This window comes from Mustela nivalis, assembly GCF_964662115.1.
Source record: "Mustela nivalis genome assembly, chromosome: 7".
Taxonomy (NCBI): Eukaryota; Metazoa; Chordata; class Mammalia; order Carnivora; family Mustelidae; genus Mustela; species Mustela nivalis.
Genome location: NC_139026.1, coordinates 110,949,105 through 110,967,878, shown reverse-complemented (window position 1 = coordinate 110,967,878; position 18,774 = coordinate 110,949,105). Strand labels below are relative to the sequence as shown.

At 49.8% G+C, this 18,774-nt stretch overlaps 1 protein-coding gene across 3 annotated transcripts in view; it reads left to right on the top strand.

Annotated features, from left to right (window-relative positions):
* Window positions 1–18,019, top strand: part of MICAL3 (microtubule associated monooxygenase, calponin and LIM domain containing 3) — a 198,362-nt gene extending 180,343 nt beyond the window's left edge. For 2 of the 3 annotated variants that reach the window (XM_082738147.1, XM_082738146.1), the window contains 3 exons: window positions 10,599–10,698; window positions 10,881–10,954; window positions 11,052–18,019. In XM_082738147.1, the coding sequence (XP_082594273.1) occupies window positions 10,599–10,698; window positions 10,881–10,954; window positions 11,052–11,236 (359 nt within the window). In that variant the 3' untranslated portion in view covers window positions 11,237–18,019. Of the gene's footprint in view, window positions 1–475; window positions 527–8,061; window positions 8,128–10,598; window positions 10,699–10,880; window positions 10,955–11,051 lie in introns of all 3 variants that reach the window. The other variant, XM_082738145.1, reaches the window with a different exon arrangement.
* The last annotated feature ends 755 nt before the right edge of the window (window positions 18,020–18,774 follow it).

Below are 18,774 nucleotides of genomic sequence, written 5' to 3'. Positions count from 1 at the left end.
CTTGCAGAGCTTTCCTACAGTGTTCACATCTCGCCTTCGGCCCTTCAGCCTGGGGCTGCTAATATTCAAAAGTAGTAAGTAGCCCCTGATGTGCCCTTGAATTTTTAAAAAGTCTTCGTTAGATACAGTTGACTTCCAGCAGGCCAGGACTCCCAGCAAAGCCAAGGCCTCTGTCCTGTCCTAACTGCTCAGAGGTACGGACAGCAGCCACGTGGTTAATTGGTGGTTTACTATATCACCTATGGGTTTAGCCAGCTCTCTGTTCCACCACCAGAGAGTTTACAACCGCAGCACGTGTGTGTGTGTGTGTGTGTAGTGCACTGCCAGAGAGATGCATGCTTTCCAGCTGTCTCTCCTCGCCCTCTTGCTGCATCTCCGTGTTTTCTATGCCTCATGTCATTGATTGCTTTGGGTCTGGGGGCACAAGAGGGTTATCTGATCCAGTAACTCTCTCTTCACCAATTCCTTGTTGTAGACTATTGGGGAGAGTCTTATTACAGTGACCTCATCGACTTGCATCTGGGTGGTATGTATAGCGGCGTCTGTTGCTGGCACTAACCCAGCTGACCCCCTTCCCACCCGCGGTCCCCGGTCCCTGCTCACAAACAACAAGAAGAAATCAACCCGATAACCAACTGGCAAAAGCACAGGCCCTTTTCCAGCTCATTTAGAGCAGCATGCTGGATCTTCCGCATTGTCCAGAGGGAGATTTGAGAGTGCCTTTGCTTCCCCACAGTATTTTAGTTTTTTATCATGGAAGTTCACCTGCCCTTACCCCTCTGTGTCTCATCTGCATCCCGGTCCCTCTGATACTGTTTAGTCATCTGACAGTAACACAAAGTGTGGGCTCTGGGCCAGCAGCATCAGCAACATTACTTGGTAGCTTACTAGAAAGGCAAATTCCCCAGCCCTACCCCAGATCTTCTGAATCAGAAACTCTAGAGGTGAGGCCTGGTTCTCTGTGTTTTAACAGACCTTCCAGGTGATTCTCATGCCCCCTAAAGCAGGAGAACCACTACCTTAAAGGAATTCACCATTTTTGAAGTCTTGGCTGTACAGAGCTCACCACTTGTTTTAGATTAGAGTGGTAATGAAGCCATGAGTCTCATTTCTAGACTTTGGGCAGTTTTGTCAAGAGGAGAGCCATGCCGCTGCTCCTGAGGTTAGCCAGGGGAGCTGCGGGCTCCTGGGATGAGCGGCCCGACCTCTTCACCTCCCCTTACAGGCTCCTTGCCTAGAAGTGGTCTTAAAACAGAAGAACCAGCAAAGATTATTCTCTGCCATTTTTTGCCATAATCCCATCCTTTTAAGAGTCACTTTCATTTACAAGCAAAGGGCCTAATTCTGTGATCCCTACTGTATGACAGTGCCATATTCTTAGAGAACCTCAAGCACTAAGGGAACAGGCTCTTGGCCTCAGGTAGGTTGGGTTGCTCATCTCTGCTCTCTGTTTTCCATCCCCAGGTTGCCACAGATTCCCACCCCTCTGCAAACCCCCTCAGTACCCAGGGCTTCTGGTGTGTTCAGAGACTTCATACTCGTGGCCACTGATGTTGTAAAAGGGCCGCTGCTTGCATTCCACTTAACAAATCCTGTTTCCTGTCTAATAGCCTTGACTCCCTTTCCCATCTCCTCCTAACATGCCCTGGGGTTGGGGGGCAGTGTTCATGTCAATCCAAAAGGAATCTCCTGTGTCTGAAAGAGAGTCTCATTAATTCAGAATCTCCTGGAAAAAACTTTCAAAACCCATTTCTTTACAATTATATTCATCTTCCCTCCAGCTCAAGATCTGTTGCCACACTGACCACCTCATGTGCCTAAAGTTTTGTTTTCTTTACCCCATGCTTGAGGGAGGAAATGTACTTGGCTGTTTTCAGTTATCTGCCTTGATAGCTACTAGCCTCTCAGATTTATAATTCCAACAGATTTCAGGGGAAAAGGAAATAAGTAGAAAAAAGAAACCCTGGGGTATCTTCTGAGTTATAAAATATGTCACCATCAAATGCCTTCTAGCCCCTGCTACTTGGTTCTCATCAACTCAGTACTTCCTCTTTTGCCAGCTCAGTATGATTTCAGAGTTAAATTTAGACTTCTCTGTGGTTCCACTCACCACACAGAGGCTGTTACTATCCAGCCAATGAAGCAGGAAAGAACCGTCCATTCTGAAGGTAGTCCTTTATACCCTAGGCACAGATCAAGGACCCTCTGGCCCCTGTTCCTGCCCAGCTCCAAGAGGAAAACAGATGCCAGAGTTAGGTCCCTTTTTGGTTTCTGCTGATGCTTTATTCTTAAAATACTTGGTAATATTCGTTGTTGGGGGGATGGAGGGTTGCCCTTTTGAAATCTGGTGCCTGAATTGTAGAGCCTGATTGCTTCTCTCCTCTTACATCCCCACAAGGCCACAGGGCAACCTATTGCTGGACCCAGCACCAATCTTAGTTCTCAAGTTGAATGAGACAAAGCTCCAGGCAGTGTCCAGGTGTTGAAAATTCCATACCCTGCCCAGAGGAGACCAGACTACTGATCCCTGCCCTACATTCTGCCCAGTAAACTCTGTCGCTGTAGTAGGATCTTTCAGTGGCTCTCAGCTAACTATTTTAAGGTTCCAGACCTATATTAAAAGTCTTTTGGGGGCACGTGCGTGGCTCAGTCAGTTAAGTGTCCAACTCCTGATTTCAGCTTAGGTCATGATCTCAGGGTCGTGAGGTCAAGCCCCACATTGGGCTCTATGCTAGGCCTAGAGCCTGCTTAAGCTTCTCCCCCTTGCCCTCTGCCCTTTCCTACCCTCGCATGCACGTGCACTCTCTCTTTTCCAAACGAACAAAAAAAATCACTTTTTGAGCCACAGAGTATAGAAAATAAAGATATCTTCTTCACATAGTTGAATCTTGGTGATTTCAAAAGACACCATTAGAAAAACACATAGTGAACCCTGGACCAGAGAGGTGACCCCAAGTGACCTCACTCCCCTTCCCTTTTCTTCTCCAGACACTGAGCAGGCTCTCCCTAACTGGTCCACCCACCACGTTTTGTTGCACTAGGACAGATAGATGACTGGAAATCCTTAGATAAAAATGGCCTCTCTCCAAAAGAACTTTCAATTTAAAATGTATACCTAATTTCTCATTTTTGAAGATTTCCCCACCTGTATATGTCAAAGGGAAATTGAAAGAATAGGAACAGTTTAGAAATGTAACAGAAAGGCCTGAAGGTCTTTCATTGTTGCTGATGAGAGGCACAGGGAGGCCTAGCCCAGGCCTACTCACTTCCCTCCCTTCCTGTTTTATTTGCTTTCCTTAATTTGATGTTGGTACATTTTTTTATTTGTATGTTTGGTCTGCTCATTATTAGCCTTGCTGTTTTTGCTTAGGAACTTTAAAATTCTTAAGATTTCAAATCCAGCATTTTAGCGCGTGTGTGTGTATGTGTGTGTGTGTGTGTGTGTGTGTGTGTGTGTGTGTGTGTGTGTGTTTCTAAGTGTACATATTAGATCTCCATTTCCTTTTCTTTGGTGGGGGGCTTCAGTTATTCCCCAACCTAGAGATTCATTCTACACTGAGTTTTTATAACACAAGGCACATCTTAGGCCTGGCTATGTATGTAGACTGGGGCTACTAGACCAGAAGGCTTCCACCCTATTATGTTGCGTGCTTACAACTCAGCAGCATTGCAAACTAGCCAACTTGATTCCCTCTGGGTTTGGAATTGGCCGCATCATCCTTGCTGTGCAAAAGCTGCCTGCCTCAAGTCAGGAGCGTGGCATTGATACTGAGGAGTTAGAACAGGCAACCAAACATCTGGTCAGTCTTACCTTGCTTCAGGCTACATAACCTCAACTACACAGAAAAGAACATTAATGAAAGCCTCATTCCTTATACCTGAATCACCAAGAAATTCTCCCAGTCTTGGACTCTCTAGAAGTTTAATCTGGTAGATTGAGCTTGGACATGAAAGATGATGCCCCTGATGATCCTTACCAAAAGATAAAAAACATTCTGGTTGTATCTGTAAGCATGAATTATAAAAAAAAAAAAAGTTATCCTACAGTGCTAGGGAAGCTATCCACAGATAGAGTGGCATTACTGTCAAAAACCAGGCTGAGAAATGAGAGCCCCACCCAGGCAAGATGACGGCCGCACAGCCTGGCCCACAGAGACAGGCCCAGGGCTACTATAGCAGGAGAATGGAACCACGAAATAGGACCAAGAAATAAGCATTCCTGTGTCCTATCCAGGACACCTTGGAGCTTGTTCAAAGGCCAAAAGGAAGTGGAAAAGGATCTCTTCCTTTATGTGGGATTTTCCAAAAAATGTAGCTGAAAGGAGGTAGTCTAACCCAGGGCTACTTTATAGATTTTCATACATGAAAAAGCTATCAAAAAGTGTATCAAAAGGTGTTGGAATGGGGAGACTATTTTGAGTCTATGAGAGGATGATATTTCTATGGTGTTTGTGAGGTAATTGTTTGGAATTCTGCCTTTTCCTGTGAAAATGCAGTTGTAAGTGATGGCTCAGCTTATAAAAAGCCCATTTTCCTCATAATGTCTCTAGTGCACAGTACAAGGCTATCACTTTCTAGACTATAACCATGATCCCATGGGGAAATACAGCAGTCCATGCTGGTACTTCTGGAATGTAGATTTGTCCCTATCCCATTTGTCTAGACCCTCATCCTCGTCTACCAAGTGCTGTCAGTAGAGACTCAAGCTTTAACCCTGGGGTGAGGGCTCCTTTGTCCAACAATAGGAACTGGGAGCCTGTATGGTAGGAGGAGATAAGTACCTGGGTTGAGGCAGATGCCCACAGCTGTTCCTGAGCTCCAGAACAGACCTAAACATCCCCTTTATTTTTGTCCAGGAATCCTTGAGACTGACCCACCAGCTTGCTCCCAGACCAGCCCTGGACCACATGAGAGGCAGGGCCTAGAGTGAGGTGTCCTGGCAGGTCAGGGCCAAGTGATAGTATGGGGAACACCCCCAACCTAGGATTCAGGTCCTAGCTTCACCGCGTGCCCAGCAAGGTCACTTATCTCTCTGAGCCTCTGCAGAATAACGGAAGGAAAGGCTGATGCTGCCGCCTTCCCAGGCCTGGCCTTCTGAGTAGGGTCTACATGGGACTCCTCCATCTCCTGGTTGCTTCCAGGAGCTACCATTTGTTAGCTTTGCCTCGAGCCTTTGTGGGCCATTTCCAGAGGGCAGACAGACTCTTGGTTCAGAATGGGAAAGGAGGGTGTGGGCTTTAGTCAGGCAGTGCCACATTTAACTGCTCAGAGCCTCAGAGCCCTCTTTTGGAAATAGAGCTGGTACACCTGGCCAGGTAGCCACCCGGGAGCAGGGTAAGGCTCAGACAAAGTAGCACTTGTGAGCATGTTTTGAAATGATAGCAGGATTCATGTGTATCACATGCAGCACACTGACTCTACGTTATGCTGTCAGTGGCCCATCTGCACTGCCCCCACGTCAAGATGAGTGGCACTAAAGAACGTGCCAAAAGGAAACCTGTGGTGTTCAGTTTGCTGCCAAGATAGAAGGTGGGGCAGGCTAGCTTGCAGCATCTAGAGGGCAGGCAGAGCAGTCGAGGATGAGAGTGTAGAACTGATGGTGAGAAGCCTCCAACCAGGACCAGATTCTGGGTTTGCTCAGATGGTCTGACTTGAGGTCCAGGGAACACAGGGATATCTGGAGAAGTGATCACTGTGGTGCCCATTGCAAAGACACAGAAACCTACTGCCCTGGCATCTTAAAATAATCATAACAAAAGTTTTAAAGACTTGTGTTTGCCACAAGCTTGACAACATCTTTGTTCTTAGAACTAGTGGACCAAATCATCTATTTCTCACATCTCCAAAAAAGGCAAAAAAAATACACTCAAAATCAGCACCTCTGTGTTTCCCTGGTGCGCTCATTTCAGATTCAAGTCCTAGCAGAACTCCCCTCATTTAAATGATTTTTTCTCCTTGATTTCTTATTTTTAAAACAATATTTATTGGGTATTTTTTTCTGATTATAAAAGTAGTGTACATTACTACTTGGACTTTGGAGCACAGAGGAAAGTCTGGAGAAGATAGTCCTAACCGTGCATCCTGTCTGCTCAGCCCAGCTCCTCTCAGAGGGGTGGCCCACTCCCATTCTGCGTTCTGTCTATTACTATGACAATGCCTTCTCCTTTTTTATACTTTTTTTAACACTTCCTTTCCCTGATGTCCCCCTTACTAATTTCATTTTCAAATTTCTGTTCTGAATATCCTGTTATCTCGTATTGTCTTCTGTATTGGAAAGGGTGTATGAGGATGTGGTCTACATAAAAGGAACTAAAAGTTACATTTTGTGATATCCAGAAAGTACATATGTGCAAGTACATGGGCTCCACTATGCTGGCTGTGCATCATGTCCCCATCCCTTGCTAACAGCTGTGGACACCATTCCACCCCACACCGGTCTGTCTGCATAACACTAGTACCGGGAAGCCGCAGACATTGTTTATCGCCATTGTCTTAGTTGTCCAGGTGTTCTGAGCGCCATAGAGTCTACACTTTGAAACAAGGAAGGTTGGATATGGATCAGCCCTGAGCAGAGAAAGGAGCCCTTCTCCCTTCCCCTAGCCACATTTGTTTAGAACCCTGGATGTGATCAACATTGTAGACACGCATGCACACCCACAAACAAGTCTCTGGCTTTAGTTTTGAAGTTTTACCCGACACCAGATTCACTGTGCACAAAGCACTATGAGGAAGGGTTAAAAAGAAAGGGAAAATGTGGTACCTGCGTTTGCAAAGCAGAAGGGCTCCTTGGCCAGTAGGTTGTCTATTGGGCCTTCCTGTTGACTGAAACAGAGCTATTTCTTAAACTCTGCTTCAATCCTAAAACCACCCCTGCTCCCTACAGTCCTGAGGCCATTTCTCTGAGCCTGTGTCTCCTGTGTGCCCTGGTGGTTCTGTGATGGTCCCTTGCTGGGCTCCTCCCCTTCTCCCTCTCCCTGAGTAACTGTCAGGTCTCCCTCGGTCCAGGCATGTCTCTCTGCGCCCTGTCTTCTCTCAGTTGCCCCGTCCATGACTCTTACCAGCATTGTTACTGTGAGTTTTCGATATGTCCTGTCAGCTCACCCCCTTTGGTCTTCCAGTCCAAAGTGTGACAGCCTTCCCCCAGCTGTGCTATTGGAGATTTCTGGAGATTCTGGAGATGGAGGGGCAGAAGAAAAGGGGGTGGTTGGCTCTCCCTGGTACATGGTGGGGGGATATGATGCGGACCAGGGGAAGTCGTTTCTGTGTGGATATGTTTCCCTCAATTTGTCCTGGCTCAGAATTCACAGCACTGTAGAGTGGGCCCTGGAAGCCTTCCCCAGATGAGGCACTACCTCCATAGACTCAGAGCTGCTTTCTGGGGGCCTGGTAATCTAGTGGTGGCAGACCCCTCCTCACCTGTTACATTCTCCAAGGCCAGTTGTATGTGGAGCGCATGCGTCTATGGTGACATCGTAGAATGTTTCACACAGGTTTGGTTGGTGACATGAAATTATCACCGGCAAACCTAGGAGTAGTGTTGGGCACAGATTTAATCATGGACTCTTCCACAGAGGTAGGCTGACCAGTCCCAGGGGCTTTGGGCATTTTTGAGGAGGGAACCCAACACCCAAAACCCAAAGGCTACCATATGATGGTATCCCAATGTCTCCACCCTCACAGTAAGGAACAGAGGAAGAAGGAGTAACCCACTCAACCCCAGAGCCTCCCACCATTGCCAGGAAGCACATGCATTCTTTTTTTAAGCCACACACCTGATGCCTGGGTCTGCCCTTGTTCAGTTTCCATGCTGAAAAAAGGACTTAATTCATTTGTAGACTTTGTTTCCCTTGTTTCTGCTTTTCCATTTCTTGTATTTTTTTCTTTTCCTCCTGTTGTTCCTTTCTCACTTCTTATGCTTTTTGTCCTCTGCTTGTTTTTTATTTCACCTTCTCCCTGTCCCTCTCCACTTCCAAACTCCTCTTCCTCCTCCTTTTCCTCCTCTTCCTTTTTGTCTTTCTTCGTCTCCTTCTCCTCCTTTTCCTTGTTTGGTCCTTTTTGAAGTTGAGCCCAGTGGCGGGACTCCACGGCGTAGACCTCTCTCCTTCTGCCCTTGCTGTGTCCAGGAAGGTAACGTAACTCCCCCAACCTCATCCCCACTGCCTCTCAGCGGTCATAGCAACACTAGCCAAACAGGGACCCAAAACCCAGCTATTTCTCTTTTTCTCTGACACTCGATAGCCTTGTTACAAAATTCCATGAGTATGTGGCAGTTTCTTACAAGGTACAGTATCCCTTTGACTGTCTTGGGGAGGACTGGGGTACAGAGGGAAACCAGAGAGCCTCCAGGTACTGGCCTTTCAGGCTATAGCTGAAGCATCCCATGATGTTGTGCCACCATTCATGGTGGGACTTCTCAGACTCAAATCGAGCAGATAGAGGGGACACACGGGTGAGGAACCTCCTACCTGTGTGGCAGAGATTTGTATCGGTGGAGTCGAGGAATACTGTCCTTACAAAGACTGGTCTACAAATGCCCCCAAGTTCTTTTCCCAAAAACAACAAAAACAAACAAACAAAACCACTAAATGCAAACTTTTCTACCCTGTGTCTTGCTGAGTGTGTGTGTGTATTTTCTTTTTAAGTTTGTCTGATTTAAAGTCTGTTGTGGTGATAAGATTGTTGTTGAAAAGGCATGTGGGAAGGGGAAAGGGGAGTGTGGTCGTGACTAACCCTTGCTAACCTCTTAACCCTGCTCTTCATGGCGCTCACATTTGACTTTCACCCACCCCGCCATATACCTTTGCTCATCAGCTGTGAACAGTCTCTACCATAGCTCATGAGCAGTGTTCAGATGTCTCCCAGTGGAATTTTTGTCCCTGCTCATGGGGAGGCGGGAAGGAGGGAGAGACTTCCCAGTGCATTCCCAGCTTGCCGCACTGGACAGCTTGCATGCCTCAGGGCTCCATCTTCCATGCCATGTGGGCACACTGTGCAGAGACGCTCAGAAAGGAATGCATGGAACTGAGCTGTGGGCTGCTCTGAAAGCCAAAGGACCAAGTCTATTGGGTCGGGTAAGGAGAACTTTCGTCCCCAGACACTCCAGCACTCCACAGAGGCAGGCTCGGCTGGTCAGGAGGGAGTTTCTGCCTTGCAGAGTAGGACTCAGGGACAGGCCTCCACCTTGGGAGCACAGCCGCACGTGTACCTGGGCTCTGCATACACTAACCCCCGCTTGTGTGAGTGCTATTCGTTTCTGCCTCTCCAGAGTGTGGCCCCATTGAAAGACTAACTGGCTTGGGCCTCCTGCGTGTCAAGCAAACAACACAGCAGAGAGTTGTCTTTGAACAGTGTGCAAGGAAGTCAGGTGGGAAGAATATAGGAAAACAGTGAGTAAGGAGCTTGACAGAGGAGCGTTGTCCCACCTGAAGGTGTATTCCATATGTTTCTGGGTCTGGTCTTAACAGGATAGGACATCCACCCAAGTGAGTCATAAAACGGAAGGCACTTGGAAAGATCTCCCAGTCCAGTGCCTCTTAACCTGGGACCCACAGGGGAACTTCAGGGAGCCCACGAACACCCTGAAGTTCTGTATAAAATTGTTGGACATGTAGACATGTATTTTTCTAGGAAGAGTATCCCTGGATTTCCTGAGATTCCCAGAATGGTTTGAAATCCAAAAATATTGAAGACCACTGATAGAGTCTGTCTTTTGCTTTAGGCAGGACCACACTATTGCCGTGAGTTTCTTTGTGCTCCAAGGAAAAGGAGTTTGTTCTCTCCTTGGGTGGTCTGATTCCTTGGAAAGTTCTTCCTGCTGCCTCAGTTAAGCCCCACAGGGTCAGGCTGCCACTGATGGAGATGGAGTTTTCAGCTATGTGTTAGTGCAGAGCACTAGCCCCAGAAACTGCTGGGTCAGAGCAGAGGGCACTGCCTGATTTCCTAGTGACCGTTCTCTCTGCCCTTGGTGAAAAGCCTGACAGCCATCCTGGGAGGTACTACTGCATTTACCATGCAGGATTCCTCAGGGGAGCGTTTGTCAGGAAGCCCAATAAAGCCACAATTTGAGAAAAGCCATCTCCCTGACCAGGAACTAAAGAAACAGGCAGACATCAGTACCAGTGGCCCAGACAGGGGCAGGAGCTGGGTCAGTGAGGGTACTTTCAAAGGAGGGGTAAGTGCAGTTTATAAACTTGCATTTGCCTGTTTCACGAGACTGCTTTTCTTAAAGCAGATCTAGTACCCAGCTAGTACCATACAGATAGGAAATGAGTGGGGAAAAAGGGTAAAGAGAGGACAAAGCACTTCAGACCTACCAAGAGCAATCCATTGAGCAGGAGGGGTCCAGACAGGCTGGAATCAGGTTCCTGGGGGGTGTGGGCTGGGCCTGGGAAGGAGAGGTGGAGAGCACAGACTCTATTAGACTCTGGGGCACCGCGCCCCCCTTCCATGGCTGTAGGCAAACTTTGGACCTGGCTTGGGAGTGTTCCGGCAGCATCCTGCTCGGCTCTCTTTGCACATTTGCCCCTGTGTGATGACTCCTGCCGGCCGGGGAAGATGGCAGACGCTTGCTGCACCTGACGCGCCCTCTCTCTTGGCAGGCATGGGCAAGAAAGATGACCCCAAGCTGATGCAGGAGTGGTTCAAGTTGGTGCAAGAGAAAAATGCCATGGTGCGCTACGAGTCGGAGTTGATGATCTTGTGAGTAGCCTTTGGGTGGGGACCCAGCCACGGGGGGCCATCAGCTCAGCCCCTGTCACAGCAGGAGTGCAGCTTCTTCCTAATTTAGGGGATGAGGAGCTATGGCCCCCAAGTCACCGTGCTTATCTCCTTCTCTCCTCTCCTCCTCCCCTCTCCCGCCCCCCTCCCTTCCCCAATGCCAGTGCCCGGGAGCTGGAACTGGAAGACCGGCAGAGCCGACTGCAGCAGGAACTACGGGAGCGGATGGCAGTGGAAGGTAAGCGGGGAGCAGGACTCGGGACCACCGGGGAAACCTGGGTGTGGGCCTGCTGCCTCCTGGCCCTAGAGACCTAATGTCTTTGGCCACTGCCCAGATCACCTGAAAACTGAGGAGGAGTTGTCAGAGGAGAAGAAGATCTTGAACGAGATGCTGGAGGTGGTGGAACAGAGAGATGCCCTCGTGGCCCTGCTCGAGGAGCAGCGACTCCGGGAAAAAGAAGAGGACAAGGACCTGGAGGCCGTCATGTTGTCCAAGGGCTTCAGCCTGAACTGGTCCTGAGCTCCAGCTGTGCACCGGCTGGCTGGTCTGTGGCATCCACCTGACCCAGGCTGGGTTCTTCCAAACCACCCAGATGAAAGATCTCTCAGAAGGCCTGGCACCTCCTGGGAGTTTACATGCAAATGTCTATGTGCCTCTTGAAAAGTGGGTCAAGGTCTATGCTCTGGGGAACCCCAGTTGAAGATGATTATCTGAGGTGACTCAGCCTCCTTGGAAGGGGCCCACCCTGACTCCCTGCTCCAGTGAGAGAGAGGAATATTTGACACGTGAAGTGGGAATAAAGAAAACCTGCCTGCTCCCCGAGGCTCCACAGTGGCTGGTGCTCCTCCTTCTACAAGAGGAGACAAGAGAAGAAATCTGCTCACTGCCTGTCAAAACCACAGCCACCAGAGTACACCTCCACGGAGCGGAAGGGACGGCAATCTTCTTCATGCTTCCTGAAGCACCACCAAAGAAATGAAGAGGACACCCCGGTGACGGGGACAAGATGGGAAGCAAGCCCGGCGAGGGGGGCAGTGGCCCGCAGGTGACCACCTACCCCAGCATCACAGGGGAAGCTGGAGATGGGCTGGCTCCGGAATTCATGTTGCAAGTAAGGAGGACCCAGGAGGGGTCTGCCCCCCGGGCCCCTGCACCGCACACTGGACCCCTCATGGCCAGACGCCCCAGGCCTCTCTCTGGCTTTGACCTGAGAGGCCTGTGGACTGCTGCATTCTGCTTTGAATTCACAACAATTTTCACACTGGAAAATACTGATTTTGGGGGACAGGATGAGGCCCTGCATTTCTAGCCCCCAGTTGACAGACAGGCGTCATTACCGTTCAGCGCCTCACGTCGGGGTAGGAGATTATCTTTTTCCCTGACATTTTTCCTGTGTTTGCACATTGAGATGAAGCTGTCAGCCTAGCAAGATGCTCAGCCGCTTCGGACCCTTTTTGTCAATTAACTTATTTTTTTAATACTTGAAAAGAAGTAACTTCCTTTTTATATCTTTACTAGAGACACTGATCACTTGGCACCCGGTGTGGGAGTGACGGGTGTGTGTGCCGCGTCCACCTACACGGTCCCATCCCGACCTAACTGAACACTGTCCCAGCCGTCTATTTATTAGCCTTCTTCAGAGTGTCACTGACCCAGTTGGCATCAGGGAGCAGCTGAGACCCCTGCGTGGGTTCTTGCTCCTAGCTCTCCTGTCCCCTCCTGTACTGGGTGTCCGCCCCTCCTCCTCCACCCAGCCCACCCTCACTGTGGTACCAAACTTCGTGTCTGCACCACTCATTTGTCTAAGGGTACATTTCAGCACTGTTGGAGGCCAGGCCAAAGGGCACAGATGCCACTCGCCTCTTCCTGTTGACCCTGGCTCTGAAGAACCCACTTTTTTTTCTCCGTTTTAGTGCCAGGGTTTCACCTCCCCTCAGCACATTTATTATGAAAGGTGAGCCCTTTTCCAGGCTGGCAGTGTGTGCCAGGACCTTGTAATCCATCTGGCTGCTGAGAATTCCCTCAGCCCAGCCTCATAGCCAACCAGACAGAGATGCAGATGTTGGAATTGAGGTTGGTCTCTCATAGTTGACTCCACCCCAAACCTCCTGTGTAACCCTATCTTCATGGAAGGCCAGGGATAATGAACACCATGGAACTGGCTCCTTGAGTCAAACTGCTCATTTCTCATAGTTGAGCCAGAGACCGACATCATCCGGCTAGCTCACAGAGCCACAGTGGGGAAGACCTGGTGACTGACAGGCAGTCAGCCCGGGGAGGGTTCCTGCCTGGGCGGGGCCAGTGTGGAAGGGGCCTCTGGTGGACTTCTGGTGGAGAGGGGCTGGTGGAGGGCGAACAGAGGCCTGGCAGCTCTTCAGGGCAGCCTAGATCAGGTGTCTGCACCAACCTTGGCACTTCCATGGGAGCCCCACCATGCCTCAACTTGAACCTTCATTCCTAGTACAAAGGAGCAGAGAACCTGTCTCACTCTTCACTTTGTCCAAAAGCTGCCATGGCTCTCCTGTGGAAACGCAGGAGGGGTGCTGCTAGCAACCGTCACAGCTCTGACTCCTTCGCTTCCTGTTCCTTCCTCTCGCCTTGAGGAAGAGGAGGCAAGAGGAGGGTGTTCTAGATTCTTCCTTTAAACCTCAGCCTTCTGGTAAAATTGAACTTGAGACAGGACTTTCATCGCCTGTGTGGCCTTGTCCCTAACCCTCTTCGTCTCCTGAATGCCACCAGAACTGGACCAGCCCCCCAAAGAGCCGCCTCCATCCCTCGAGGCTTTTGCAAACCCCAGAACAAGGCAGTGCTGTGCCAAGTGGCGGCTACAGGATGGGGCCGCAGGGAGATGCTGTTAGTGGCCTCATGTGGTGGGAATGCCACATGGGACCGTGCGCCCCACTGCCAGCCGGTTAGCCTCTTAACACTACTGCATTCCTGTGAAGCACACCCAGTGACCTGCGATTACTAGAAAGGGGACTGAAGACCTTCCAGATAAGCTTCTAAAATCCACAAGCCTCCAACATGTGCCCTAGTTCTCCGCTCTCCACAGTGTTCCTTCCAGCTCTTGCAGCGCACCTTTCCTTTAAAGCTCCCGTTTTATAACCACTAGTTTGCAGTTTATTTTAGAACCCTGGTGACATGCTGCATGAAATGTTTTCCAACTCTGGAAACGCATGCAGCTCCAGGCAACTGTTCTTCCCCAGACTGAAGTCCCCTTCAAGGCAGGGGATGCAGGAAATGAAATGCCAGAGTTTGAGTGAGCCCAAACACAAGGCCGATATGATGGGCAACCAGCTCCCCATCACCAGAGGGAAAGCAGCAGGCATCTCCATTCCTGAGTCTGCGGGCCTCTGTGTGGGGTTCTCACCCTGTTTGAGTGATGTCTTTGGGCTTTTGCCCCCAGAAACCATCTTCCAGTTGCTTTTGACCAGCAATGATAGGTTATTCTTTTTCATTTCAGAAGAGAAGAAATTTTTCAGTGGGGCAGGAGTTAGAGTTCAAAGGAAAACATTTGAAAGGTGGTAATAACCAAGCTGCAAAGGGGAATGGGCCATTTTCTGCGCAATAAAAGTTTTTCAAAGAAATACAGAGTGTATTTCTTAAGTCATTTTACCAGACTTGGCCATGAGCCAGGATGTAGTTCCACATTCCAGCACCTGCCTTTTGCAGGTAGATGGTATCCACTCAAGTCATTTAGATGTCTGGCACATGTATGAGTGTGTGTACAAGCTTGTTTAAAGAACACAACTCCATAGTATCGTGGCTCAGCCATCAACTGCTGTCATTTGAGAAAATGCATAAAACAACTTAGTGTCATAGACGCTGTTCTTCAGAACCAGGCCCCCGTTACCCTCTAAAAGAGAAGCAGCATGTTCTGTGAAAGCAAGAGTCTTCAAGTTGGTGTGGTCCTGTGCCCCTGGCAGCATTCCTTGCCAGTCCTGCTGCCACCCTGGCCTCTGTCCTTTGACACAGCTGACCAGGGAGCCCAGTGGCATGGGGTCAGCAGCCTCTGGGCCTTAATCATTTAGATGTGTCAGTGTCTACGAGAACATTCAGCATAGGGTCTTGGAGAGATGCTATCACCCTTCTTTGGACTGGAATCATCCCCAAGAGATTAAAGGGAACAATCCTGGCCAGCTCTTCTCTCTTGGCTACAAGAAGCCTCTTGGGTTTGTCTCCAAATGGAGACACATTCCAGCTCTTCCCCTCCCTTGGTGTGATGACTTTGTCATCGCCCAACAGCTAATCCCAAAGGCACATGTCTCCCTCTGGCGCAGTAACGGCAGCAGGGAGAGACAAAATGGCAATAAATGGGTGGAGGTGAGGGTTGTCCAGCCTAGAGCCAACTGCCATGGAAGCTGGTTCCCAGAGCCTTTCAGCTTTATTGCCAGCTATCTCTCTCTGACACAGACGTGGACATCTCAGGCAGAAAAGACAGAACTAGCTCAAGTGAACATTGTGTGGCTATGGTACATGCCATAGCCCTATGCCTTGGGGAAGGCTGGAGTTCAGTAGTCATCACCTGTGCTGATTTCAGTCACTTTTTGTTTCTCAGAGGGGCTTTGATTAGAGCTGGAAACAGGCAGGATTTGGCCACAGTTCACAGCAGCCCCAGGTGGCAGGAGATGATGATTGCTAGTTTTAGGCAGGTAACCAGAAAGGAGACTGCCCAAGCCTCCACGCAAGTGCCACCGCAGAAGCACATCCTCTCTTTTCTTCCAAGAAACAACCAGGTCTTATTGCTCCGCAATCCCTCCTGAACCCTGAATCTTCCTGGTCCCTTCTTAGGAATCAGAGTGAAAAATGGCAAACGGAGAGAATGTGCCATTTTATTTGATGAGCTGGCCAGACTGGCCCTCTTACGGAGAATCACCTTCTCCTGTTGGGTTACCTGCTCGGAAGATTCTCCGCCCTCCCCCCCCACCAGCATTGCTCAGTGAAGAGGGTAAGAAAATCCTCTTAGCTGAGACATCAGCCCGGGGGCCAGAGCTGCACCTCAGATGCTAAAACAAAGAGCCTGTTAAACCAGGTGCCCAGGGTCACACAGGCCTTTCATGGACACTCCCAGATGGATCTCCTGTTGCTGCCGAGCTTCACCAGGTAGCATTTTGTGACAGTCCCACTCCTTGTGTTCCCCGCCCTGAGGTCTTCTTGCAGGTGGGGCTCAAACAGGGAGCCTGGAGTCCTCACTTCTGTGGGTAGGCCCTGTGTGCCAGCTGCCTCTGCCTGGGAAGCCACCTGTTACCGAGACCTAAGTGGAAGAGGAGACCGCGTCCCACAGTACACGCACGATTCACACGCACGTGCACACACACGAGCACCTTCCTTTTCATGGTCAGCATGGCCTTTCTGAACCAGAGTGGACATCTGGCTCTAAAGAAGGCTGGATTTAAGCCTTTGAACCCAGAAAGGACTAGCCTGGAGCATGAAAGACCTCGGTTTCATGGGCCAGTCTCTGAAGTAGGCAGGTGGAGCATTCCACCAGACCCAGGGGAAGGGGCATTTGGAGTCCCCAGTGCAGGTGTGGCGCTGCCTCACACAGCTTGTGAGATGAGAAGGAGGTTGCTGGTGTCTGTCCACACGTGAAAGCGCGGTAAGGAAAGGGAGTAAGACAAGATTAAGGTTAGCATTCAGACATGAGACTCGTTCCTGTCTCTTCTCTGACTTCAGAGGAAGCCTGAGGCTTATCATTTAACTAGTGGGTCCTCCCTCCTTGTTAACCAGCCCACAGGATCCATGGGAGGGCAAAACATTGAAGGGTTTGAGATTCTTGAATCAGGGCTTTTGTAGATGGACAGACGCCTTTCTTGATAGTAACTAATATTGAAGGAAGGCAGTCCCAGCTCCTCTAGGGGCTGTCTCCTTCCTACCCAAGTTCATCTCACATCTATCTGGTGAGCCAACAGAGTTGTGCGTTTATTTTTAGTTACTTAGAATGCTGGGCTGAACCTTCTGTTTGCTCTCAGGAACTTATCTTACACAGTACAGTTGCCATAGACAGGCAATGTTCACAGAACCTTCAGCTGGGCCACTGAGGGGTGCTCGCCTGAGGCTGGACAATGCTGAGCCTGAGTCAGCACTCAGTGCCTTACTGGGAACAAACCAGCACTCTCAGCTCAGGGGGACACCCTGCCTTTTCCCTCCTGCCTCCTACAGCCACCAGCCACCTCCACCTCCACCTTCATCTTAAGGTAGCTCCACCAAACCTACTCTTCCCGCAAGGGCTCCAGGGGACATGTCGTGGGTCCCTGGTCTTCCAGAGTCATTATCAAGGATAAGGAATTCATCCAGGTAAAGGCTAGGTTATGTTAGTGTTACAATGTTGATTGAGAGCCAAGCCAAAAGAACAAGGGTTCATTCATACATGACCAGAGGCAGCTGGCACACCAAGCAATGAGAAAGTGAATGTTTCTTAGCAAAAAGGCCCGGCAGAATACTCAAGTTTAGGCACTGTGGCCTTCAGGTTGTCTCCCCAAGAGCTTGAATGCCAGGTCTTACCTGTGGGAAAAAAACACAAGCAGCACCTAACAGCCAACAGTCCCCTTTCCCTAGCTGCATTTTATTTAACAGTTTTTTAAAATCTGTATTTAAAGAATTAAGTACCATTTTTAAAATGTAACCAGGGCCAGACTTACTTGGTGCCATCCTCCCTATTCGGACAGAATACTGTTTCTGTCTCAAGTCTTCATCACCTGTTAAGGTCACCTATAAAAATCTGGGTGGGGAAGGCCATGCCTGAGGCTGAAGGATGCTGGCCTTGGGTCAGCATTTGGTGCCTTATACCCGTGGGAAAAAACCAGCACTCAACTTGGGGAGACACCCTCTTTTCCCTAATGCCTCATCTACAGCCCAGGGGATCAGAGTTGGTAGAGCCTTAACTCACCCCAGAGTGAGTGTCTCTTCTGAGTGAATCACCCCACCATGGCCTGGGCCCCTGTTCCTGGAAGATGCAGAGAGCAGACCCAGGACCCTGCCAAGTTTTCCTATGGGAAGATACTTGGAAGAAGCATCAAGAAAAGACAAGTCTTCTGCAACACCCTGCCGGAGGAAAGTGGGGAGAGGGGTGTGCCCGCCGCGCTGATTGCAGGGCTTGACGTCGATGTGTACACTGAGTTCAGGCCTCTGTGTGTGAAGAGCCATGCCCACCCTGTTCATGAAGTTTAGAGTCTTGAGTGGGAAGGAACGAGGGAAACAAGTAGTAACTTTTCTTCAGTTTTGTGTAGGGGAGTGCACATTTACCCTCCAGCTATTTGCACTCCTGTGGCCAACAACCAAAATAAAGTCAGTCATTGTTTTTTTCTTTTGTGTGGAAGAGGATCATTTCTTCCCTCCTTGAGGTGCCCCCCTCCTAGCCTGTCCTTTGGCGGGGCTCGTATTTATGGGGGTGGGGTGGAGGGAGGGCGGTGAGCTGTGTTGCTGCTTGTTCCTCCTATCTCCTCCCACTCATCCCCACCTTCCACCCCACCCCATCCCGCTCCAGTCTTTCTACCTGCCCCCCACAATTTTGTTTGGATTGGAAAAAAAAAACAGGAGAATATTCCTGCCTCTCTTTCCCTTTATCTTACTATGTATCTTGAAAGAAAAGAGCAAACAGAAAAATTGTCTTTCTGCCCTAGCTGAGGATCGCACTTGCCCCGCCCCGCCCCCCAACATCTGCTTTCTCATCTCTGGGTGAGCATGGGAAGTTTTGCTGCAGCACAGTGGTGGGGGGGTGCCTAATGGAGAAAGGGTACCTTTGCTGTTGGAGAAGGTAGGATGGGAGGGGTCTTAAGGGCAATAAAAAGAAGACATGGCTTCAAAACCTAGCTCCATGATCAGGAAACTAGGAACCTGATGAAGGAGAAGGGCATCGGTGGGTTGACCCTGGAGGAGGCCTTAATCAGCAGAATGAATTGGATGGCACTGAATGGGGAGGGGGGCCTATTGGCCTCTCCAGGGTGGGCAGCCTGGCAGCCTGGCCCCCTTGCCCACCCAGCCTGGGGAGTACGTACATTCTGCTCCTACCTAGGCCAGGGGCACCTGGCTGACTCAGTGGAGCATGCAGCTCTTGATCC